The 22317-nt window shown below is 45.8% G+C and overlaps 1 protein-coding gene across 1 annotated transcript in view; it reads left to right on the top strand.

Annotated features, from left to right (window-relative positions):
• The window catches only part of Gxylt2 (glucoside xylosyltransferase 2), an 81294-nt gene that overhangs the window by 5487 nt on the left and 53490 nt on the right, over positions 1-22317 (top strand). The window contains exon 2 of the mRNA XM_055628648.1: positions 19988-20177. Within this exon, the coding sequence (XP_055484623.1) occupies positions 19988-20177 (190 nt within the window). The remainder of the gene's footprint in view (positions 1-19987; positions 20178-22317) is intronic.

Raw genomic sequence — 22317 nt, 5'->3', positions numbered from 1 at the left:
TTCATTATCTTGGGCGGGATAGATAGGTCAGCCTGTAAGCGCATGTGCCTTGTAAGGCTGATGACCTAAAACTATAGTCTCGGCTCTCCTGTGGTGAGATGAAAGGCGGAGACAGAATTGCCCAGAAGCTTGAGGACCAGCTAACCAGGGTATGCAGCACATCATCAGAAACAACGAGGGACCCCGACTCAGCACGGTTGAAAACCCCCAAAAGTTGTCCTCTGACCTCCATTCACGTTCATATCTCCACACATATAAATAAACTTTAAATTCTTCTCAAAGAAGCCTCCCAGGCCGTGCAGATGTGCACACGCCCCACTCACCTAAATCTCCTCACTCGTCCTGGTCAGCACTGCGTTTCTGTCTCCTTCAAAGCTGTGTGAGAATTGTATCTGATTTACCCCTCCCATCTCGGGTGCACTGCCTGTGTCATTAATCAGCTATCCACGACAGCTGGGACACGGATGACCTCATGGTGGATACTCAGTGAATATTTAAGGAATGAACTAGAGGCAGAGGCAGGGTCCTCTTTGTCCAAGCCAGTACTCAGCTTCTGTGACCAGTAAAACCTGCCTCTGCTGGGGCTTCCCTGTGTTGATGGAGTCACATTGAGATCTTATTTTTTAATGTTCAGTTAGGTTCCCTGTTAAAGGGTGTGGTGGTTTGGAAGAAAATGGGCCCCATCAGGCCCACAGGGAGTGGCACTATTAGGGGGTGTGGCTTTGGTGGGTGGGCCCTGAGGTCTCAGAAGGTAAAGCTAGGCCTAGTGGCTCAGTTCATCTCTGCTGCTTGGGGATCAAGATGTAGAGCTCTCAGCTCCTTCTCCAGCACCGTGTCTGCCTGCATGCTGCCATGCTTCTCGCCGTGATGATAATGGACTAAACCTCTGGAACTGTAAGCCAGCCTCCAATGAAATGTTTTCCTTTACAGAAGTTGCTGTGGTCATGGCATCTCTTCACAACAACAGAAACCCTAGCTAACACACAAGGTCCCGTTCAGCAGACTTTGTTGTGTGTTGTTGTCTTTTCTGGCTGTACTCTACTGTAGTTTCTCAGACTGCCTGTCTCTGACGGGTCTGGGGGGTTGCTTTTGAGGTTTGCTATCGTTATTTAAGGATCTGGGAAGTTTGGAAGAACGCTGGTGGGTTATCTTAGGGAGGTCTCATCAGAATGCGTGGGATGTTTTACGGTAATCTGGCTTCTGGGTTATAGGGTTCTAGAAGGAAAACCATCTCCACCATATTGTTTCTCATGTGTACTCTGTCTATAAGATTCCTAGCGGGCCAGGTGCAGTGGTGCACACTTTTATTCCCAGCACTGAGGAGGCAGAGACAGGCAGATGTCTGTGAGTTTAAGGGCAGCCTTTTCTATGTTGATAGTTCCAAGCCAGCCAAGGTTACAAAAACAAAAACAATAAAAAAAACAAAAAGATTCACAACTACTGACTTAGGCCTGGCCACCTGGCTGAGGTGGGGCTTGGTGGGTTTCTGCTCTGAGCAGTTGCCCTGTCTCCCTTCCTGTTCTGCATACAGGAAGGAAACACATCTACAGCTGAGGTGTGGGGAGTGTTTTCTGATCCCTGAGAGCTGAGTGTGCTGAAATGACTTACTTGAGGCCCTCCCGAAGGGAGACTGGCATCTCTTCCGATTCTTTATTTGTCAACGCCTCCTTTATTTCTATGAGTCTGGACACAAGACTCTCCATGCTGTAGGTTGTGCCTCAGAATGGCTGTTGTGTTGCTAAAACTGTTTCCACTTTGGCAGCTGAGAGCTCATCCTCTCCTTGACTTCATGTGTCCCCCTAATGACTTTTTGGTTTGGCTTTGTGTTGGGCATCAAGCTTGGCATCTCACACATAACAGGCAAGCAGTCTCCCACTGAGCCACAGACAAGCCTGGTTCTATCTGTTGTGGTTTTTGTTGTTGTTTTTGGGAGAGATTGGGTACTTCTTTACTCTCTGGTACTATATAAAATGCTCCAGGCTCATCCTGATGTTATATCAGTCACTATCCCAGCTTTTCTTCAAGAACCCTGGTAACTTGTGTGGGTTGGGGGAAGGGACAGGAGTATACTTGTAACGAAGAGCTGAACACTAGGCATGCTTGCCACTCCTGGGATGTTATTTCTTATAGACTTCAAAGTATACAAAGCAAAATGTGTATGTATGTGTGTGTATACTTACCTGTGTATTTACATGCCTCTTAAATCTTCCCATATAAGAACTTCAGTATTTACATTAAGCTAAAAACATGGGTCCCTGCTAATGTCTCCATCTCCAGCTCTAACTTTCATGGATCATCCGTGCTTCCTTCCCTCCCATATTCGGGAGAAGGGTGCCCTTGTTTCCCAAGACCTCCACTGGAGCTCTTCTCCCATCCCTTTGGCTTTGATTGATTTGAATGCTTGTAATTTGGAGGAGGAAGTAGGAAGGGACAGAGGGTCAGATTTAGATCGGCTCAGCCAATTGCTGTAAGCTAAGCAAGCCTCATCCCCTGAGACTGCCCACACCACCTTGGGGAGCGTGCTGTGTGGACCACATGTGTGAACCACAGCCCCAAGGGATGTATGGTTTAAGCCCACATGACAATCCATTATTTCCGAAGTACAAGCTTCGTGTATCCAGGACTAAGCACATCAACTCATCCATTTCTCTAGCTACAGTTATTGGCCCAAAGGGATCAACTCATAATAATAGACAGAAGACTCCATCTTCTAGATATAACCAGAGGAACAGCCCTGGCTGCTCCTGAGGAGTATAGGATGGAAGCTTCATTTGGAGTGGTAGAGAAAGAAAAAAAAAAAAAAAAAGGCACTATATTTGTTGCCTTTCTAATTGTTTGTGTGCCTGTCATTTACTCACAAACTGCTGACACAGGAAGGAACTGCTTAATCTGACCTACAGTTTGAGGGAACAGCCCACCATGAAGGGGAAGTCATGACAGCAGGAGCCTGAGACAGATGATCACATAATCAGTAGCCATAATCAGGAAGCAGAGAGATGAATGCCGGTTTTTGGCTCACTTTGTCCTTTTAATTCAGTCTAGGACCTCAGACTGTAGTGAGAATTTTGGAATTTTGCTTCTTTAAAAACACAGAAATACTAGAATAAGAACATGTTTTTGTTTTAATCCCAGGTGGAGGAATATGGGGCTGCTTCACAGCAGCTGGCAGTAATTTGCCTCATGCTCTGGCAGCGGTGTGATTTTGATAGCTGCAAATAGTGATTATGTGCCATTTGGGTTTCTGAGGACTTTTCAGAGGGTATATAAATGCCAGGGTCCCAGAGAGGTGGGGTGGGTTGTTGGTTGGCTGTTGGTCACAGTTTGTTAAGTAGTCATTCAAAAAGAAAAAATTAGATATCCTGACAATAAAGATCAAACTTGCCCCAAGGAACTCGACACCCCCAATCCACAGGAAGTAGTCTAACAATAATGTCACCCCCTTTCTGACCCCTGACTTTATTCAGGGATCTCTTTCCTTTTCTCTCTATTCTTTTTTCTCTCTTATCTAGTATTAGGGGCTTGAAAGGGAGAAAGAAAGGAGTGGAGAAGGGTGGAAGAAAAAAAAGAATCCACAAAATAGTAAAGATTAGCTACACCAGACTGTACAATGGTGTCTCTGACACTTAGGGAGGGTTTTTGCCCTTCTAGTTAGCCTAGAAACTCCATTACAGATATGCACAGGTGTTTGTTTCCATAAAGATCCTAGATCCTGTCATGTTGACAATGAATATGAACCATCATCTATAACTTGAGAACATTGTCAAGTCTCAGAATTAACAGATCTTCAGGTCCATCCAGCCTTGGCTCCTCCTGTTATATATGCTGGAGCTGCAGTTTTTCTCTTGTATCTAGGGTCATCTTAGTTGAACTAGATTTTCTTAATGAAAATCCTGGAGCCATTGATGGAGAGAAGGGAATGGCTTCAGGAGTACACAGGAAGTAAGCATCTGCTTTGTTGCAGCAGCTGCTTTGTATACTTGATTGCATCCTAAGCTGAAGGCGGCCTCTAACCCACTGAGAAACCTGGACTGTATTGAGAGAGTATGGAAACCCACATGGGGTAGAAATGCGAGGCAATACAGGAGCTCAGATCTGGGCACTGGATTGGGATGAGAAGGTGGTCCCAACTTCAGTTCCAAGATCAGCTGTTTTCTTATGCAGCAATGTCCCAGCCTTTTCTAGATCCCAGACCTTAACAGGTTCTCCTGTTCTCTGATTCTAGTTTGGCTTGTGTGCCTGTCACTTACCCACAAATAAACACAGCTAACTCAGACTCATAGTACCTATTCTTAATGCCTTTTCTAAATTCAGTCAACATTGGCCAAATCAACACTTCTTCCACACACATACGCGGGCAAGATTCTACAGAAGAAAACTTGATAACAGTTTTATTTTTCTTAAGAACACTTCATGTTTTCACCTACAACTTAATAAACAGATAAAGTTTTACAGTATCGTATTTCATCCTAGTGTAAAAATTAACAAAAGCTGAGAATTTTATTGACCATAAAGTTCATTTTATATTTCTCCTGAATATTTCCCAGCATATGGCTAATTTCAGATTATGAAGTTCTGAAAACTACCCCTGGAAAAAAAAAAAAAAGGAGTTTTTTTTTACTTGATTCTGTATTGGTTACTTTTCTTGTTGCAGTGACAAAACACTTAAAACTGACCTTAAGGAAGGGTTAATTTTGACTCACAGGTGGAGGGGACAGTCCATCATCATCATGAAGCAGATAGGCACATCGAATCCGCAGTTCTTGTTTTTTTTAGTTCAGGATCCCAGCCCTGGGCACAATGCCCCTACACTCATGGCTAAGTCTTTCCACACCGGTTAAACCTTTCTGGTAATACTCTCATGGACATTCCCAGATGAGTGTTTCCACCCAAGCCGACAGTAAAGAGTAATAACCATCAGAGCCCCTTTACTGAGAACCCCTGAGTGGCTTTGATGTGTTTAAATATGACTTTTACTTGAAGTCCCGACTGTTAGTATATGAAATATTGTAGTCTTCTAGTAGAAATGCATATTGTATAACCTGGGACCCGCATCTTCTATAAGACATAAGGCATGCATCATCAAAATTAGGACATCCTTCTGTGGATGGGGAAACTGAGGCCCAGAAAGTCAAATAAGGATGGGCGTGAAGTATTTGGTACAGGGCTGACTCGCTGTACTCCTCAGAGTATGTTGTTGTCCCGGGCACTGTCACTGCCTGTTGCTTGTTAGTTAGGAACTAAACCGTAACTGGACACCAGATGCCTCATGTGCAACTTTGAATACGCCAGTCTTTAGAAATTCTCGGCTTTCTTGCAAGCTCCCTGGTGAGATGAGACGATGCAAGTGAAACGCCGGCATAGGGCTTGAGGCCCACGGAACTGTGAGCGCTGGTGAGGACTCAGAGACACTTTTGAGCAGGCTCTTCTGGATGGGGAGGAGTTCAGACTTGAGGACACTGAGACTTGCCTTGCTTTCCATGTACATGAACGGACCCAAGGCCGTCTCCTGGTGTGACTAACAGCTGATAGGGTGTAGGAAACAGAACCCTTTATACTGTCGTCTAGAGAGTTTCAGACCTGGTATTCTGGCTGGCTAGAATTTTGATGTCTCTGAGAGGACACAGAACCCGTGGTTTTAGTCTTAAGAAAGTAGTCTATGAGCCACACATTCCCTGAGAACCAAGCAGTATGCTCAGAAGCCTCTGTGCAGGGTTCCTCCCATGATGTCTCCTCAGAGTTCATGGCTGTGGTGGTGTGCAAGCTTTTGTTTTCCATTTTCTTCCCACCTTTTTTTTTTTTTTCTGAGAATTTCATGGTCTTACATTGTCAGGTTAGTGACCCCAAAGTCATACACATTCAAGTAATGATTTTCTTATCGAAAGTGAGAATGGTTTAGTGTAAACCTGGGTCATGTCTGAGAATTTTACAAAGTGTGCCCACTCTTTAATTTGATTGGCAACAAATTAGAGCTTGTATGCTTTTTGCTGAACTGCCTCCCAGCCTGGTTTGGCATGAATATGACATATTTAGAGAACCACAAAGATATCTGGTAAATATAATATTCAATTATAATTGTGATGATAATGACCGCTTCATCATTTTAGGCACAGTATGCTGGCACATACCTGTAATCCCAGCACTAGAGAGAGGGTGAGTGAGAAAGAGGAAGGAAGGAAAGAGAGAGCAAGCTAGAGACAGACAGACAGACAGATAGAGACAGAGAGAAGAGCACCAGTCATGTGTGTTGCTATTCTAGTTTGTTTTCTCTTTCTGTGATAAAACACTATCCAAACTAGCCTGGGAAAGGGTTTCTTTAGTTTACAGGTTATAGTCCATCATTAAGGGAAACCAAGGCCGGAAACTGGAGTCGGGAGCTGATGCAGAGGCCAAGGAGAAACACTGCTGACTGGCTGGAGCTTCAGAGTTTGCTCAGCCAGCTTTCTACAACCCAGGGCCACCTGCCCAGGGGTGGCACCAACTACAGTGGGCCGGGAGTGGACCCTCCCACATCAATCATTAACCAAGAAATGATCTCCACAGACATGCCCACAGCGCAGTCCAAGGGAGCTGATTCCTTAATTGAGATTCCCTCTCCCCAGATTTGACATCTGAAGTTAACTATGACAGGTACAAAGCATGCTGTGTGTAGCATCACTTCATTTAATCTCCACCATCACCTGACAGGTCACTCCTGTTTTGGGTAGGTCAGAACATCTTCACCAGCAAGCCGTAGGATTCCAGCCCATGCATAGTATCACTTCATCATGAAGAGAAAACCACCCACTCAAAACCTGAGGCTGCCAAGGCGATCAAGGTCCAGTTATAGGTATGACCAAGCTTTGAGTGAGTGACACTGTTGGGTGCTTTCCCCGTATGGAACCGCTGGCAGTAGATCTGGGTCTTTGGGTCACAGGCATCTGCACCTTCTGAGAGCCGTACCTGTAGCTGTGAGGCTAAGAGGGTTCCAAACTGCACAGGCTAAGAACTGAAGAGCAGTTCCCTTAAAGTATGATTGAGGTGCTTTTCCCTGAAATTCCTGAAAATAGTGGCTGATGGGAAAGACAAAGGCCAGCAGACACCCAGGATCGTCAACCTGTCCCTTTTACAGATAGAAAACACCAGGGTAGAGATGGCGAATGCTTTTTGCTCTAGTTAGTACAGCCAACTGGTAGACCTAGAAACTGAGCCAAATCCATGGCCTTCAAAGATTAAAACTGCTAACCACATGCTGTTCTTGGAAACACATCCCAGATTTTGAACCCGTTATCACCACTGAAAATGCCTTTGGAAAAGATTTCTTTGATATAGTCTCTTCATTTCAGTCTTTATTGCAATTTATTTGCAAAGGGCATAAGCAAGTTATAAAAACTGTTCCCTTTCCAGCTTAGAAAAAATTGCAGGACCAGTGAGACAGGTGAATGGAGAAAGGTATTTATTATCCTCTGACTTCCATGTGTGGGCTATGACACATATGTACTTACAATGCATGGGCGTGCACACACATACAATATATTCTTAAATTTTGTAAGAAAAAATAAACTGTGGGTATATTCACGCCCTCGTATATAGTATACAGAGTTCTTAAAAACCAAAATCTAACAGCGGCTGTGAAACTGTGATTATAGGTACTTTCCTCGTCCCTGTCTGTGTTTTCAAAGCTCTCTGCAATAAATGTGTGTGTTGCTGTTGTGTGATACTCTTTGGGGAGATATGAACAAATGTCTCCTCACCCCAGGGAGTGCCTGATGACAGGACAAAGCAAGGGTATCACTGGAGTCCACCTTGGTGAACCAGTGAGTTTATAGGGGAAGGGGGAACTCAGAGCAGCTGTGTTACCAAAAGCTTACCTTAGCATTGGGACAACCCTTTAAAACTTGCAGGCAGCTTGACAGGTAGGAGAGTCCCTGCTCCTCAGCAGTCCTGACTGCTTAGAGAACCTTGGAGGAGGAGGCACCTTGTAAATCTGCTAAGTTTCAGGGACTCCCTGAGAGTTGTGAACTGTTACATACTTAGTATCCATCCTGTGTTCTTGTCTTGTCCTGTCTGTAGTCCATGTGTTCTCTGTCAGGCTGTCTTTCCCCAAGCCTGCCCCCCCGATGGAGACAACATTTTGTTTGGTTTTGTTCCCCCCACCCCCCAGATAGGGTTTCTCTGTGTAGCCTTGGCTCTCCTGGACTCACTTTGTAGACTAGACTGGCCTCAAACTCACAGAGATCCACCTGCTTCTGCCTCCCAGAGTGCTAGGATTACAAGCATACACCACTGCGCTGGCTTAATTATTTTTTAATGTGTATGGGTGGTTTGTCTGCATGTGTGTCTGTGAATGTGTGCATGCATAGTGCCTGCACAGGCCAGAAGAGGGCATCAGATAACCTGGAACTGGAGTAACAGATGGTTGTGAGCTGCCATGTAAGTGCTGAGAACAGGACCTTAGTCCTCAGGAAAAGTACCTAATGCTCTTAACTGCTGAGCCTTCTCTCCAGCCCCTACCTTTCTTGGGTCTTCACAGACCCCCTCCAAGATAAAATGTTTCATCTTAGAGGAAATTGCTACGAAGCAGTTACTTGTGTAATATGCAAACACACAAAACACACACACACACACACACACCAAACAGCCAAAACTGAAAGTTTAGAAATGACTATGAGTATTAAACACTGGGGATGTCCTAAGGTGTTGGAGGATGGGAAGAACTTAGACCATTTCTCCTCTGCCTCCCAATCAAGTACTGGCCCTTATATTTTTTCAAGCGCTGAGATAAAATTTTCTGATTCTGTGTTATCCTCTGATTCTCCTCCCTTCCACATCAAGGGAAGGGATTTATTTCAAGCTAGCTCTGCTGGTTCATGTTTTAAAAATACCAGCAATATCCTAATTTGAAAAGAAGAGATGGTGGAGAAATCAAATCTTCTGTGTCAGGAACAGCCACAAGGCAAAAAAAAAAAAGTCAAGTGAGTATTAGTCAAGGTACCAGCACAGAATTTTAAAATAGAAAAAAGCAAAAGGTGTTAGATAATTGCAGAGTTGCTTAAGGTGTGTTGTGGGAATCGTAACACACACTAGGGCACACAAAAAGGCTGTGAGTCCAGGACTGGAGTCCAGTCTACCCCAGGAGCCCTGAATGGAAGCTTCATCAGTCTAGAGAGGGCTCTTTCTACCTCACTTATGTGGTATGTTTAGCACAATGACCGGAAGCACAGTCTCTGCCACCTGGAACTGCTGAGCTGTGTGAGCTCATCATTTAAGAAAGGCCTTTACAGATTCAGCTAGCTAAGGGTCTCAAGAAGTTAGACTTGGTAGCAGAGGTGGATTGGGGGAGCTAATGGAGGAAGTCCTAAGGTTGGTTTCCTTACAAATAAAAAAAGGACGAGTGATATTCATTGACTGGGTGTGGAGCTACCTGTAGACCCAATACCCAAGAGGCTGAGACAGGAGGATTTCAGGTGTGGAGCCAGCCTGGGATACATAGCAAGACTATCCCAAAAGTCAATCAATCAATCAATCAATCAATCAATCAGTCAGTCAGTCAGTCAGTCAGTCAGTCAGTCAATCAATAGAAGAAGAAAAAGAAGAGGGAGGGAAGAGACTTAAAACCAAGGAGCTGTGTGCAGAAATGTACCATTTACAGTGACAGCTGGAGTGACCCAGCTACACCTTCCTGAACTCTGAACATTGCTGGGACCCGGAAGCTACAAGGAGAGACAGGGAAGAAGTCTCCTCATTCTGTGAAAGAAGCCTGGTCCTGCCCATATCTTGATTATATCACTTGACAGCAAGAGAGGATTATTTCTGTTGGGTGAAACCACCGAGAAGGGGGAGGGGAAGCCTGGCCTCTCAAGTGTGTTCCCTCGGTCTGGTCCCTTAGGGTGTCACTCAATAATCACAAAGCATGTGCATGTGTGTGCAGAGATGTCACAAAGCACACGCACACACAGACGTGGCTGCCCACTTCAGACATGAGCCACCTCCACTGCGTTATCCCTAGACTTTGTTTAGGAACCCAGCCATGTCTCAGATACCAGAAACCAAGTCTAAACTGTACTATTCCTAATTAATGCATTTATCAACTAGGTTTATGAAGCCCCCCCATGGCAGGTTTTTGGCATGCCTTTGACATCCTTCATATGGTACTGTGACTCCAAGCAAGCCATCAGCTTGGCTGTTTTGAAAGATTAATGATACTTGATTTGACTCCAAACCATGGGTCATTAAAAGTGATTTAAGTGTTAGCAAAGTTTTCGGTGTCATGCCTGCCTTTCAAGTGAAAGGTCTGATCACTGCCTCCTCAGGGGAAGTGTTTTGTCTTCATTCCTGTTTCTGAGCTGTGTGGATTAGGAGTGGGGACATAACTGTCAGGAAATCCTCACTACATATGGAAGAAGACCTGATGTCCATCCTTAGCAGTCGTGTGAAAAACACATGTTTGAAATCCCAGCACCGGGGAGAGAGACAGGTAGATTCCTGAGGCTCATTTGCTGGCTGGCTTAAGTGAATTGGTAAGCTCTACATCCCACTGAAAGACCCTGTCTCAAAAAAAAAAAAAAAAGAATGGGCTCCTGAGGAAGAATGACAGCCTGAGGTGGTCCTCTGGCCTTTCCACATATGCACACATGTGCACACACACAGACACACAAACACAATTTGCGGCTTTTCAAGAACAGTTGTGAGTGACTGCTGCTGCCCACGTGTGATTTGGATAGAATCCCACGTCAGTAGATTGCCTTTTCAGGGACTGTGCTTAGAGTTTCCATTTCCTCCCCCACCGCTCTGGCTCCTTCGCAGCCTTCTTCCATATTCAGGTGGCCAAATGGGCTCATCCTGCCAAGCATCGCTGTAGAGAAGCACTTCTAATGCCCTCTTGCCTGTGGTGAGCATAATCAGCTTCTTAGATTGATAATTCCACAGGGCATTTCTGCATTTCCTTCCCGGAGCAGGGCTCCTTGCTGGCCGTCCGGAGCTGTGTTAAAGAAGTGTAATCTTGCTTGCAGCTTTCCCTGGCTCTATCACGGCATCAGGCTTGCCTGAGTTAATTCTGCTTGTCAGTTAAGGGGAACTCTGATAAGAGAGGTGACAGGAGGCACCGGAAAGAAGGGCCAAGCAGAACCAATTACCCGCTTTAATAATTCAGTGTGTTTTGTAGTAATAGGCTACAGAGTAAACAGCACTACACATAAATGCCGTTTTCCATTATTTATACACTCCAGAAATGGAAGTTTAATTAAGTCACACACTTGAGACTTTGAAGCGATTAAGGAGCCGCTTGGCTCAGACAGCAGGCAGGGGAGGTGTGGGAGCCTTGGCTCCGCCTGAGCTGCCTCTCTGGTTCTGAAGATCATTTTTCATGTGAGTGTGGGGAAGCGGGAGACTGGACGATCGGGGCAGCGGCTTCCAGGCTCCCTCGTGCCACATATGTTGTTGCTGCACTACCACGGCCTGTTTTAAAGTTTTTTTTTCTACAAAATCCATGTTTATTTACTTAACCACAGTGGTGGTCGCAGTTTAATCCCAGTACTTGTAGACACATATACAATGCCGTGATTTTTAGTTTATTTATAAAATTGTGCAACCACCACCCCTGTTCAATTAGAGAAGAAACTATATCTGCTAATTTATCGGAAGACTCAGTATGCATATCAGTCATTCATTTCTTTTTGTTCCCAAATACTATTTCATTGTGTAGCTTGCCACATTTTACAGAAGCATTCGTCATTTGAAGGATACTTATGGGTGGGCTTGGTGATTGTGATTGATGCTGGTGTGGACATTTGTGTACAGATTTTGTGCAGACATACATTTTCAGTACTTGTACATAGCCTGGAGTGAAATTGCTGAGTCGGGTGGTGCACTCTATATTTAGTATTTTCAGGAAGTGCCAGTTTTCCAGGGTGGCTGTCAGAGCCTATAATGCCACCAGCTGTGCTGGAGGGCTTCACTTCTCTAAGTCCCTTTATTTATTGTTGTGGTGCTGGGGATCAAATACAACACTTTGCACATGCCAGGTTAACAATGTACCCCCTGAACCGTATCTAGAGACAGGGTTTCTCTGTGTAGCCCAAATTGGCCTGAACTCACTGTACTGCCAAGGCTGGCCTCAAAGCCATGCTCCTCCTGTCTTGGCCTCCCAGGTGTTTCTTTTCCTTTCCCTTTTTGTTTTCTTCTTCTCTTTCTTTTCTTTGACTTCTTTTATTCTAGTCTGTACTAGGAATGGTAGTAAACAGATAGGTATATGATGATTGACAGAGAACAAAATGCCGCTGTTTGGTTTCAGCCACATCCATTTCCCTGCTGAGGTTCTGTCTACTGAAGGAGGGTTAAGCAATATTAGAACTGCGTTCAAGGTGTATCAGCACCGGACTGAGACTTTGACGTTGCTAGAAAGGGATTGGGCATGGAGAGCCTGTCGCCTGCAAACACCATCCATCACCCCCAGGGAACAGGAAGCAGTTATGCAAGCCACTGACTCTGATTTCATTTCACAAGTGGCTCAAGGTGGCTCAGTCCTGTCTGGTTTTTGTTTTACTTACTTTCTCAAGGCCCATTTCCCCCACAAAGGCCTTAGATAGATTTGAGAACCTGGCAAAACTGAGACCTGGTTTTTCGAGACAGGGTTTCTCTGTGTAACAGCCCCAGCTGCCCTGGAGCTTGCTCTGTAGACAAGGCTGGCTTCAAACTCACAGAGATCCACGTGTCTCTGCCTCTGAGTGCTGGGATCAAAGGCGTGCGCAACGCCAGGCTGAGCCATTCTTAATAAGATGATAGATATTAACCAGCAGTTTCATTTCTAAGAATTCAGTCTAAAGAAATAGTGCAGAAGAAGAAAAATCCACTGGCTATTGCTGCTTGGTGCAAGCTTTTCAAATAACGAAATAATTGGAGAGAACCAATGAAAGAAATTATTATAGGTAATGGTGTTTCCTTGGATAGAATAGTAGATAGCCAATAAAGCAGTGGTTATTTGGGCTTTTAAAAGGAACAAGAAAAATGAAAGAATCAAATAATAAATAGCAACTAAAATTAAATTAGAGCATGCCAGGTATGCTGGCAAATGCTCTAATCAAAAGCTCGAAGGAGGCAGAGGCAAATGGATCTTTGTGAGTGTGAGGCTAGCCTGGTCTACATAAGTTCCAGGCCAGAAAGGGCTACAGAATGAGGCCCTGTCTTAAATATCTGTGTATAAACACACACACACAAACACATGCACACACGCTTGCACGCATGGGCACATATGTATGCCATCAACCAGCTGCAAAAAAGGGGAAGAAAAGTATGTATTCGATTGAATACAGACCTGATTACAACATGAAAACTTGAAAAAAAATATGGGATGAGGGAAAAAGTTTTCATCTGCCAACTTTACTATTTTATATGATTTTTAATATTTTAATTACTTAGTTGGAAAAAGAATGCACGGGTGTCGTGGTGCATGTGTGGATGTCATGGGACAACTTGAAGGAATCTATTCTTTCTTCCACCACGTGGGTCCCAGGGATCAAACTCACATCATCTGGCTTGAGCCCTCTTGCCAGCCCTAGCATTTTACTATGTCATGTTTAAAATATATATAGTGTTTTATGGTTTTCAACTCATCGAGAGCATCTTGGCCTGGCTGAGGGCTGAGGATAGGATGCTTGCATGTGAAACATGTATGTTTGTAAGTGTTTTATTTTCATCTTTTTCCTAAGGATAAATGTTTGTTTATAATGTCTCCTATGATAATGTTGAAATATACGGTGTAAATTGCAATGAAATAATGAAATACGTAGCCGTTGGCTGAGGTAAACTTGGGAGAAGAAACACAGACTTATACCATAAAATCAGAGTGCCAGCGTTTTGTCTGGCTCTTCTCCCATGAAGGAGGCAGCCAGGCAAGGTGCTAGGAAAGACTTTCCTTCAGGCTGGAGAACAGAATCTGTGTTGAGTGTCTCAGTGAGAAGAAGAGGATGATGAAGGGCACAGAGCTGGAAGATCAGGAAGCTGGAGGCTACCGTGTCAGGGCTGAGTCCCCAGCAGTCATGTCGGCAACCTGGTCTGACAGAAATGCTGTGGTGCTGGAAGTAAGCTCCAGTGGTGAGGAGTGAGCTGGCAGGAGATGATGAATGATACCAAGAGGAGAGGGGAAATGCAGGAGAGCTCCTTGGTGCCCATCACCCTCTAGATGAAGGCACATGCCTATGTCTGGGGATGGTCATGAGAAGCCAGGGCCATCCTGTTTCCTCTGTGGGACAGGCACCATGAGGAGATGGAGTCCTCCCAAGACAGCTTTGATTTCACCAAGGCGAGAGAAGGAAATGCTAAGCAAGAGCTGAGGGAGGGCAGGTGTTCCCAGCACAGGGGCAAAGGTAAAAGGTCATTGAGAGCATCCTGGCCTGGCTTGAGGGCTGAACTGTGGATGGGATGGTTGTCTGTGGTACCTATGTGTTAGTAAGCAGCCTCCAGGGTTTCCCCAAGACTGTGGCATCAGAATCTGTGTATGTGTGTGTGTGTGTGTGTGTGTATACCTGATAACAATAGATGAGTGTGCTTGCCAGGGAGGGAGTCTCCCACCATCTGTGGTATTGACCATTTTTTCCGGTCACAGCTAGAGGCATGATGGGGGTGTGGGTCAGGGTTGTGTGACAGGGTAGCCAAGGAAGAGGTGACTCAGTGGTATGTCAAAGAATGGGTCAGGACAGAGTGTGGGGGCCATGTCTGCCATTCCAGCAATTTGGGCATCAGAGGAGCAGAAGTTCCAGATCAGTCTTAGCTACATGATGAGCTCTGGTCCAGCCTGGGCAACAAGAGACCTTGCTTCAGACAAACAAACAAATGACAAAATGGTAACACACTTGCCTTACGGACAGGAGGACCTGAGTTCAAACCCCAAGACAGGCACGGTACACAGTGCACTTGTCATTTCAGCACTGGGGTGGCAGAGACGGGAAGATCCTTGAGCTCTTAGCTGGTCAGCTCAACCCATCAGGTGAGTGCCAGACTAATGATAACTCCTGTCTCAAAGTTAAAAGGGTAGACAGCGCCCAAGAAACAGCACTGAAGATGTCCCCTGGCCTCCGCAGACACAGCTCACACATATGCACGTATACATTGCAAACAATGCACCTTTGTACACGTGCACTTGTGCAAACCTCCTCAGACACACAACAACATCCCCTAAATCCTGAACAGCAAATGTCCACTCCAGTTGCTTTTTTCAAAACACAAGCCAGAGCATAGCTACCTCTGTCTAGCCTAGCCCAGAGCCCTGCCTGAGGGGTTAAAGAGTTCCAGCTTCCCGGAGAGAACTCCTCAGGTCCTTGCAGACTTGGGGGACATTTGAGAGGTGCCTGAGGGTGCTGTGGGTGGGAGCCAGTGAAAGGCACACCATCGAGGCACCTCCCCCCACCCCAACTTCATTATTCATGTGACAGCACGCCAGGGCGGCCTCCAACCCAGAGCCTGAGGTTTGTAATGTAACATGAGAGAGCAATGGGGCCAGTGGAGGTCTCCTTAAATCCCTAGCACTGGTGCTGGACCTGGCACCAGAAGAGGTTTTTCATTACCTGTTACCAGACACCATGAATTATGCATGCCCGGGGCTTGTTTTCCATGCCTCGAAGCCCAAGTCCTGGAGCCTGCAGGGAAGGGAAGGGGTGGCTTGCTGTGCCTGGGGAAGTGGGCGTTTTCCTTCCCTTCTTTTGGATTTGGCGCTGGGGGTGAGAGCCGGAGCTTCAAGCATGCTAGGCAGGCCCTCTGCCGAAAAGTACATCTCTGGTCTACATAGTCTTCTCGGTGGAAAAAGTATTTGTCCAGCGGTTTGGGACACACACACACAAATACAAGCAATGAGATGGCTCTGAGTTTGAGAATGCCTGTGTGCTGCTCTTGCGGGGGACCAGGGCTCAGTCTGCAACACCCATATCCAGGGGCTCACCGCTGCGTGCAACTCCAGCTCCAGAGGATCGGTACTGTCTCTGGCCTTTGTTGGCATGTGTTCACACACACACACTCACAAACAAACACACGCATGCACAGACTCACACAGATTCACACACATTCATATAGTCACACACAAACTCATACACACTAGCACTCAGACACTCAGACACACACTCATACTTAGACACACACACATTCACATAACGAAAAAATGAATTCGTCTGTGAAAGAAAAGAAATAGAACTTTTAGTCAGCCTCCAGAAATAACTACCATCCCGGATTGGATTATCTCCATTCTTGTTGGTAAACGACTTTTGCTCTCCGTGCATCTGCAAATAAAAGATGCATCTGCATCTTTTCTTTATTTTATTTAAGGGCAGGATGTCTCATTTTAGAGCAAAAGCAGGCAAGCTAACAAAAGTGGCCCCACACTGATCATGATGACCAACATTCACATGATAAAGGCTTTTCCCATGGCTTCTAACATTGCAGTAGTTTTGGATACTTAAATGTGTCAATAGGACCAGGAACGTTGGCAAGAATCTTGGATGAAAATGGACACTAAGTAACTGGTGCTTTCATCCACAAGGTTTGTATAAAGTCACAGGAATCAATGGCATTATGCTATGACAACACTTTCTTAAATGATATCTGGATGTATTTATCCTTTGCAATCCTTACCATCTTCATTTCCTCTTAGACCTTGTGCTGGAGCATGCCGGTCCGGCTTATTCTTTTTCACAGCTGTATTCTTTTTCACATGCTCTCACCATGGCTAATATGCTGGTGATTTCCCTTTGCATGGTAATCAGTTTATTTCATAAACAGAACTGTTCTGCATGCTCTTGCGTGGGATTGTGCAAACACGCAAGAGTTTCTGCAGGCTTTTCATGTAGGAGTCTGTGTGGGAGAACGGGTCTATGCCATCCTCACACCTGCTGACTTGTCAAATAGCTCTTTAAAGTTTGGGCCAGTCTCCACTGTTTAGTACCCAAGCCGTCTGTTCCCTTCCCCCATCTATGGTGAGCCCATTGTGGACATACTTTTATTTATTTTGTCATCTTTCCTAGTGTAAAAAAAAAAAAATTATTTAGATTTGTATGTCCCAGTCTACTGGGGCTCAAACTAACTATCCATGCAGAAGGTCCGTGTGTGAAGCTGAGCGTGGTGGACTCCTTCTGTTTAGGGATGGGGGGCGGTTTCGTGCTTCAGGTGCTGAGGATGGAGTGGGCGATCTCTTGCATGCTAGCAGGTGCCTCACCACTACCCTATATTCCAGCCCCGTTTGCCCCCTTTGTAACACACCCATGTTCCCAAATGCAGGGCAAATTTTAACCAACTGTTCACAATGGGTCTTGTAGTGTTTTTAAGAACTACATGTGTGAACATATGTGTGTGTATGTGTGTATCATAATGGGTACGTGGAGCTAAGAGGACAGCTTGCAGGAGTTTAGGACTTGGTCCCGTTCTTGTGCCTTGTGGTTCCAGGGACTCAAAACTCATGTCATGGGTGTGGTACAAGAAACATCTCAGAGGCCCCAGGGCATTGTGGGCCTTTTGGCCGGTGCCTTAACCATGTGTAAACCATGATCGTGGTGTTGCTCACATTGTCTTTCCTCCCTGATTGGGAATTGGTTTTAATAGCGGGTGTGACACCTACAGGAAGACTATAGGGATGAGGGTCCTGAAGGCCGGTGTCCTCGTAGTCCCAGGCTCATCCTGATTTAGCCTCCCTTCCGCCACAGCTCCCAGGGAAGCTCTGGCCCCACTGCCCTAAGCCACTGCTGGATTTCTTGTCTAGAAGGCCTGTTCTCACTTGCAAGGTGTCACACTGCACAGTCACTAACAGGGTCCTCCACGATCAGCAATGAGTGTTCTGTCACACGCTTTTCACTTTTTGACACTTTCTGCAAGACACTTAGGGACGGTTGCTCCCCCGGCGTGTGTGCTCATGTGTGTATGGGAACATGCGTGTATATGTGTGGGCCAGAAGACAAGCTAATGTGTGCTCATGTGTATTTGGGAGCGTGTGTATATATGTGCAGGCCTGAAGACAAGCTTGGGTTTTGTTGCTCAGGATCCATCCAACTGTGTGTGTGTGTGTGTGTGTGTGTGTGTGTGTGTGTGTGTGTGATGGTTTCTCACCTGGAACTCAGCAAATGGGCTAGGGTTGAGCCCCAAGGGCCCACCTATCTTGCTTCTGCAGTGCTAGGATTATGAGGGGGCAACACCATGCCTGGCTTTTCTTACACGGGTTCTGGGGATCAGATTGAAGTCCTCGTGCGTGCCCAGCAAGCACTTCACCAGCTAGGGCCTGTCGCCTTTTCAGTGTTATTTCTCTTCTCCTTGCGCTCTGTAGAAGGCAAATCTATGAGTTCACCTCTGCTCTCCGATGCTCTCTCACACGTCCCAGGCCTTTAATAAAGATGAAAGAATGGGTGGCGGTTGGCAGAGATCAAAGAGAGGAGGGAAAAAAAGACGAATGGGTTGAATGAGTCTTCATGTGTCAAGTCCTAGAAACGACACCACATGGACTGGGACAAACCCATGAAGCCAACAGCAGGGGACTGAGTGCGATGCTGAGTAACCACCCACCCAGGCAGGGTGTGTTGATGGCAGTCAGGGGATGCAGTTTAGGTTCCTAATTGACAGTTTATGCCGGATCTTGAAGGCAAGCAAGCCCCACATGATTCTAATTGGTAAAACTAACAAGATCGCCATCTTGGAAACCCCACCCCTCACTGCCACGCTAATGAGGACAGCACATAATTTGGGGATAAAGGTAAGGCTGGAGATGGACAGACCTCCCAGAGGGATGTCATGGTAACAGAGGGGAGAAGCCAGTGGCCACATCCGAAGAGAAGAAGGGTACCGAAGAGACGTGAACAACTCTCGAAGTTAAAGAAATCCAAGAACTGGCTGCGTCTAGCCGGGGCTGAGCCACCAGGCCACGCTTCTGCCAAGCATGCTCTTAAGTAATCAAACTGGGACGCCTTCCAGGGTGCTCCACCCACAACTTCAACTTCCCTTCTGGTGAAAGCAATCTGGAAAGAGCCTGCAAGTTGGCCAGAGGAGCGGGGCAGCCTGCAGAGTAAACTGGAAGGGTTTTGGAAGGAAGGTGGTTTTTGACATCCAAGTTGCCCTGCTCTCCAAAGCTTTTGTGTGAGTAAATTGCTTTCATTTGTCTCAGGGCACCTTTTTCAGCCCAGCTTCTTCCAGCTTGCTTGCAAATGTTTCTCAGTGGTGCATTTGAGGTTTGGCTTTGTCCCCCTGGCTGGGACCAATCTTTTATTCGTAGGAAATAGCTGGGTGATGATCCTACACTCCTGGATCCCATTTCTCCTAGCAGCTGTTCATTCAGTATTAGATACCTTGATGTTCGACCATGTGCCTGCCTCCCCCTGCCTGCTCCTTACTAAGGGGAGCAGCAAATGCACCACTTCACCCTTCCTTGGCCAGACAGTTAGGATTAACACCTGTTTCTTCAAGACTATGCTAGGACACAGTGGGAGTGTGTGTGTAGGGAGGGAACATGTAGGCTGTCCCATTCCCTCACCTCCCTCAATTACACAGCCCTCCTTCCAGCCAACAGTCACGCATTCCACCGCAACCTAAAAACCTCCAGATGATGGGAGTATCGCGTTTCAAGGTTCACATGGGAAAGCCACAACCCACCCTCCTCTTGTTCAAGTTGCATCGAATCTAATTTCCATGGCCCTGTGCAAGCGGGAGCCCCACAGCCCCCAGTCAGCTGTCGGGGTTTGGAAATGCTATTTCCAAACACAGTCCTGTAGGCAGCCAGCAGGCACTAGACAGCTGAGTGCTGGCAGAAAAAGTCCCAGACACCTATAGCCATCCAAACGGTGACTCATCTCATTATGGCCAGGATAAATATGAGAATAAATGGTATTTTTCTACAAGCAGGAAGAATTGTCAAAATGCTTATCACTTTATAAAATATAACAGATTGTGCCAGTTCATGTTTTGAAATGTTCCAACCATTCAGTGGGGCTTTTTTTTTTTTCTTTCTTTCTTTCTTTTTTTTAAGTTCAGCTTCATTTTTTCTTCTTTCTAGGAGGCCTGGGGAAGCTAGGAGTTTGCACTCCCTACCACCCGAGCTCTGGATTCACCTGGCCGTGGTGGCTTGTGGAAACCGGCTGGAGGAGACGCTGGTCATGCTGAAGTCAGCTGTGCTCTTCAGCCACAGGAAGATGCGCTTTCACATCTTCACGGAAGAGGCTCTGAAGCCAGAGTTTGACAAACAGGTGAGGCAGGGTAGACCAAGAGACCACACTGGACAAGCTGCAGATGAAGTTCACAGCTAGAGCTGGCCACATGCTTAGTTGTAGGACCCTGGATCCCTGGCTCAGAGGGTTCCTTCACTTGCGAGTGTGTGATCCAGAGATGGGCTGGGGACATGGCTCAGTTTCTAAAGCACTTACTAAGCATCAGAACCCATGTTTGGGTCTCTATAACTCACCCAGAGCATCTGTCTCTAGTCCCAGCACTCCTAAGGAGAGACAAGAAGTGGAGGCAGGAGAACTTTCAGAAAGAAGCTCATGGGCCAGCTAGCCTGCCTTGTGCCACCCTGCCTCAAACAAGATGGAAGGTGAGGACCAACTCCCACGGTTGTCCAACAAACTCCACTTGGAATTGGTCCATGAGATGAGCTTGTACCCATATTTCTACACACCAACACACACACACCCCACACACAAAAGAGGTTTTGTTGTTGTTGTTTTAATTGGACGGATCGTGTCTTCCCTTAGACATATTGGGAACATGTGAGCATATGAGATGGAGATGGTACTTAGTCTCTGTTGGGTTATTAGAACTGTCCACCTTTCGGGGCAAATAGCTTATTTTTATATATTTATGAGAGAATTTTCAATAACAAGTAGCAGATTCAATGGAATAAATCCAAATAATACTGAGGATAAAAGATAGAGTCCCCACCACCCTCACGTCTCATGTAAGAGATGCGAGGGGTAATGATTTGGGGGAGTTCTGACAAGTTTTCCTTATCACCCAGAGGTGACCATATGCGTTTCTATGTTTCTAGATGTAGATACACATATGTTTATTCATATGCGCACATATGTATGTAGATCAGGGCTGTGCTCTCCTGGATTCTCCGGCTGTGAGGCCTTGTCAGCCTTGCTCCAGGCCAGTGTTCCAAAACCCTCGCCTCCTTGTTAGTGACTCTTGGAGATTTTGTTGTGCAGCTGGGTCTCTGTTTACTTGGCTCTCCCCTCTCAGAGTTTTGACCCACATAGAAGAGCCACAGAAAGGCCGGTTCCCTCAGTGGAGGTCCTGCCTGACCTCGGCAGGCCAAGCTTTGTTTGCCTTGGAAGTTTTATCTTGTACCAAGGTCCTGGACTCTGGCAGAGAAGGAACCTGCTTTGTTTTGTTTCTGCTGACTGAGTCAACAGTGCTGTGTCCTGTCACCAGGCTAGCTGTGCTCATGAGGAATGCCAAAAACAATACATTGAGCCGAAAAAGACTAACAACAGAAAACTAGAGAATGTGTTATGTTTCCTAAGGGAAAGATAGTTTTGAAATGCCACCAAAAGAAGCTATTAACCTGTTAGCCTTAGGGCTTTGGAGTCAATTGGAACAATGCCTTGTGAAGTGCCTCGGGGGACAAGGGACTGAAAAGATTGGAACATTCCCAATTGGCTTCTCTGAAGTGATGCTATAAGGGAAAGGACAATGACAAAATAAAAATTATAGTAATTCTGTCAGCTGCTGATTTGTGATTCCTTCTGACAACTCTTTGCAGAAAGCAGCTCTTGTCTAGTTTATTTTTTATTGCTATAACAAAATACCTGAGGCTATGTAACATTCTAAAGAATGTTCATTTAACTCACAAGTCTAGAGGTTCAGGGTTATGGTCCCAATATCGTGGTAGCTGTTGCAGGGATCTTTGGCAGATGGTGTCCTACCACAGCAGAACATCACATTGTCAGACAGGAATCCAGAGAGAGAGATTAGGGTGTGGTGAGACTTGACCTTTTATAACAGCAATCTTGTAAGAAATTATCTCAAGAGTTTTCTACCCAGCTCCCTTCTGGGGCATGTCCCAGTAACCTAAGGTATCTTCTTTAGACTTCACCTTTAAACATTGCCACAGTGAGAACCCGGCCTCTGTCACAGGAAGTTGTATGTGAGCTAAAAGTGTAGCAGACTGTGAAAACTGAGATGCAGAGAGTTCTATTGGGTTTCCCACACAAAACACCAGGTTAAACTTACTGACTCAAGTCTCCATGGCACTTACCACAATCCCATACACTCTCCTGAACCAGTAGACAAGGAACTTTCATTCAAAACTTGGTTCGTTATTTACTTGTTCTAGGATCTTGGATAGTCTTTTGGCCTTTGAATGTCTCCTTTCTCCCCATCTGC

The sequence above is a fragment of the Psammomys obesus genome, unplaced genomic scaffold (assembly GCF_907164565.1).
Source record: "Psammomys obesus unplaced genomic scaffold, mPsaObe1.curated_primary_1811, whole genome shotgun sequence".
NCBI classification, from domain to species: Eukaryota; Metazoa; Chordata; class Mammalia; order Rodentia; family Muridae; genus Psammomys; species Psammomys obesus.
This window is presented reverse-complemented; position numbering and strand designations above follow the sequence as displayed.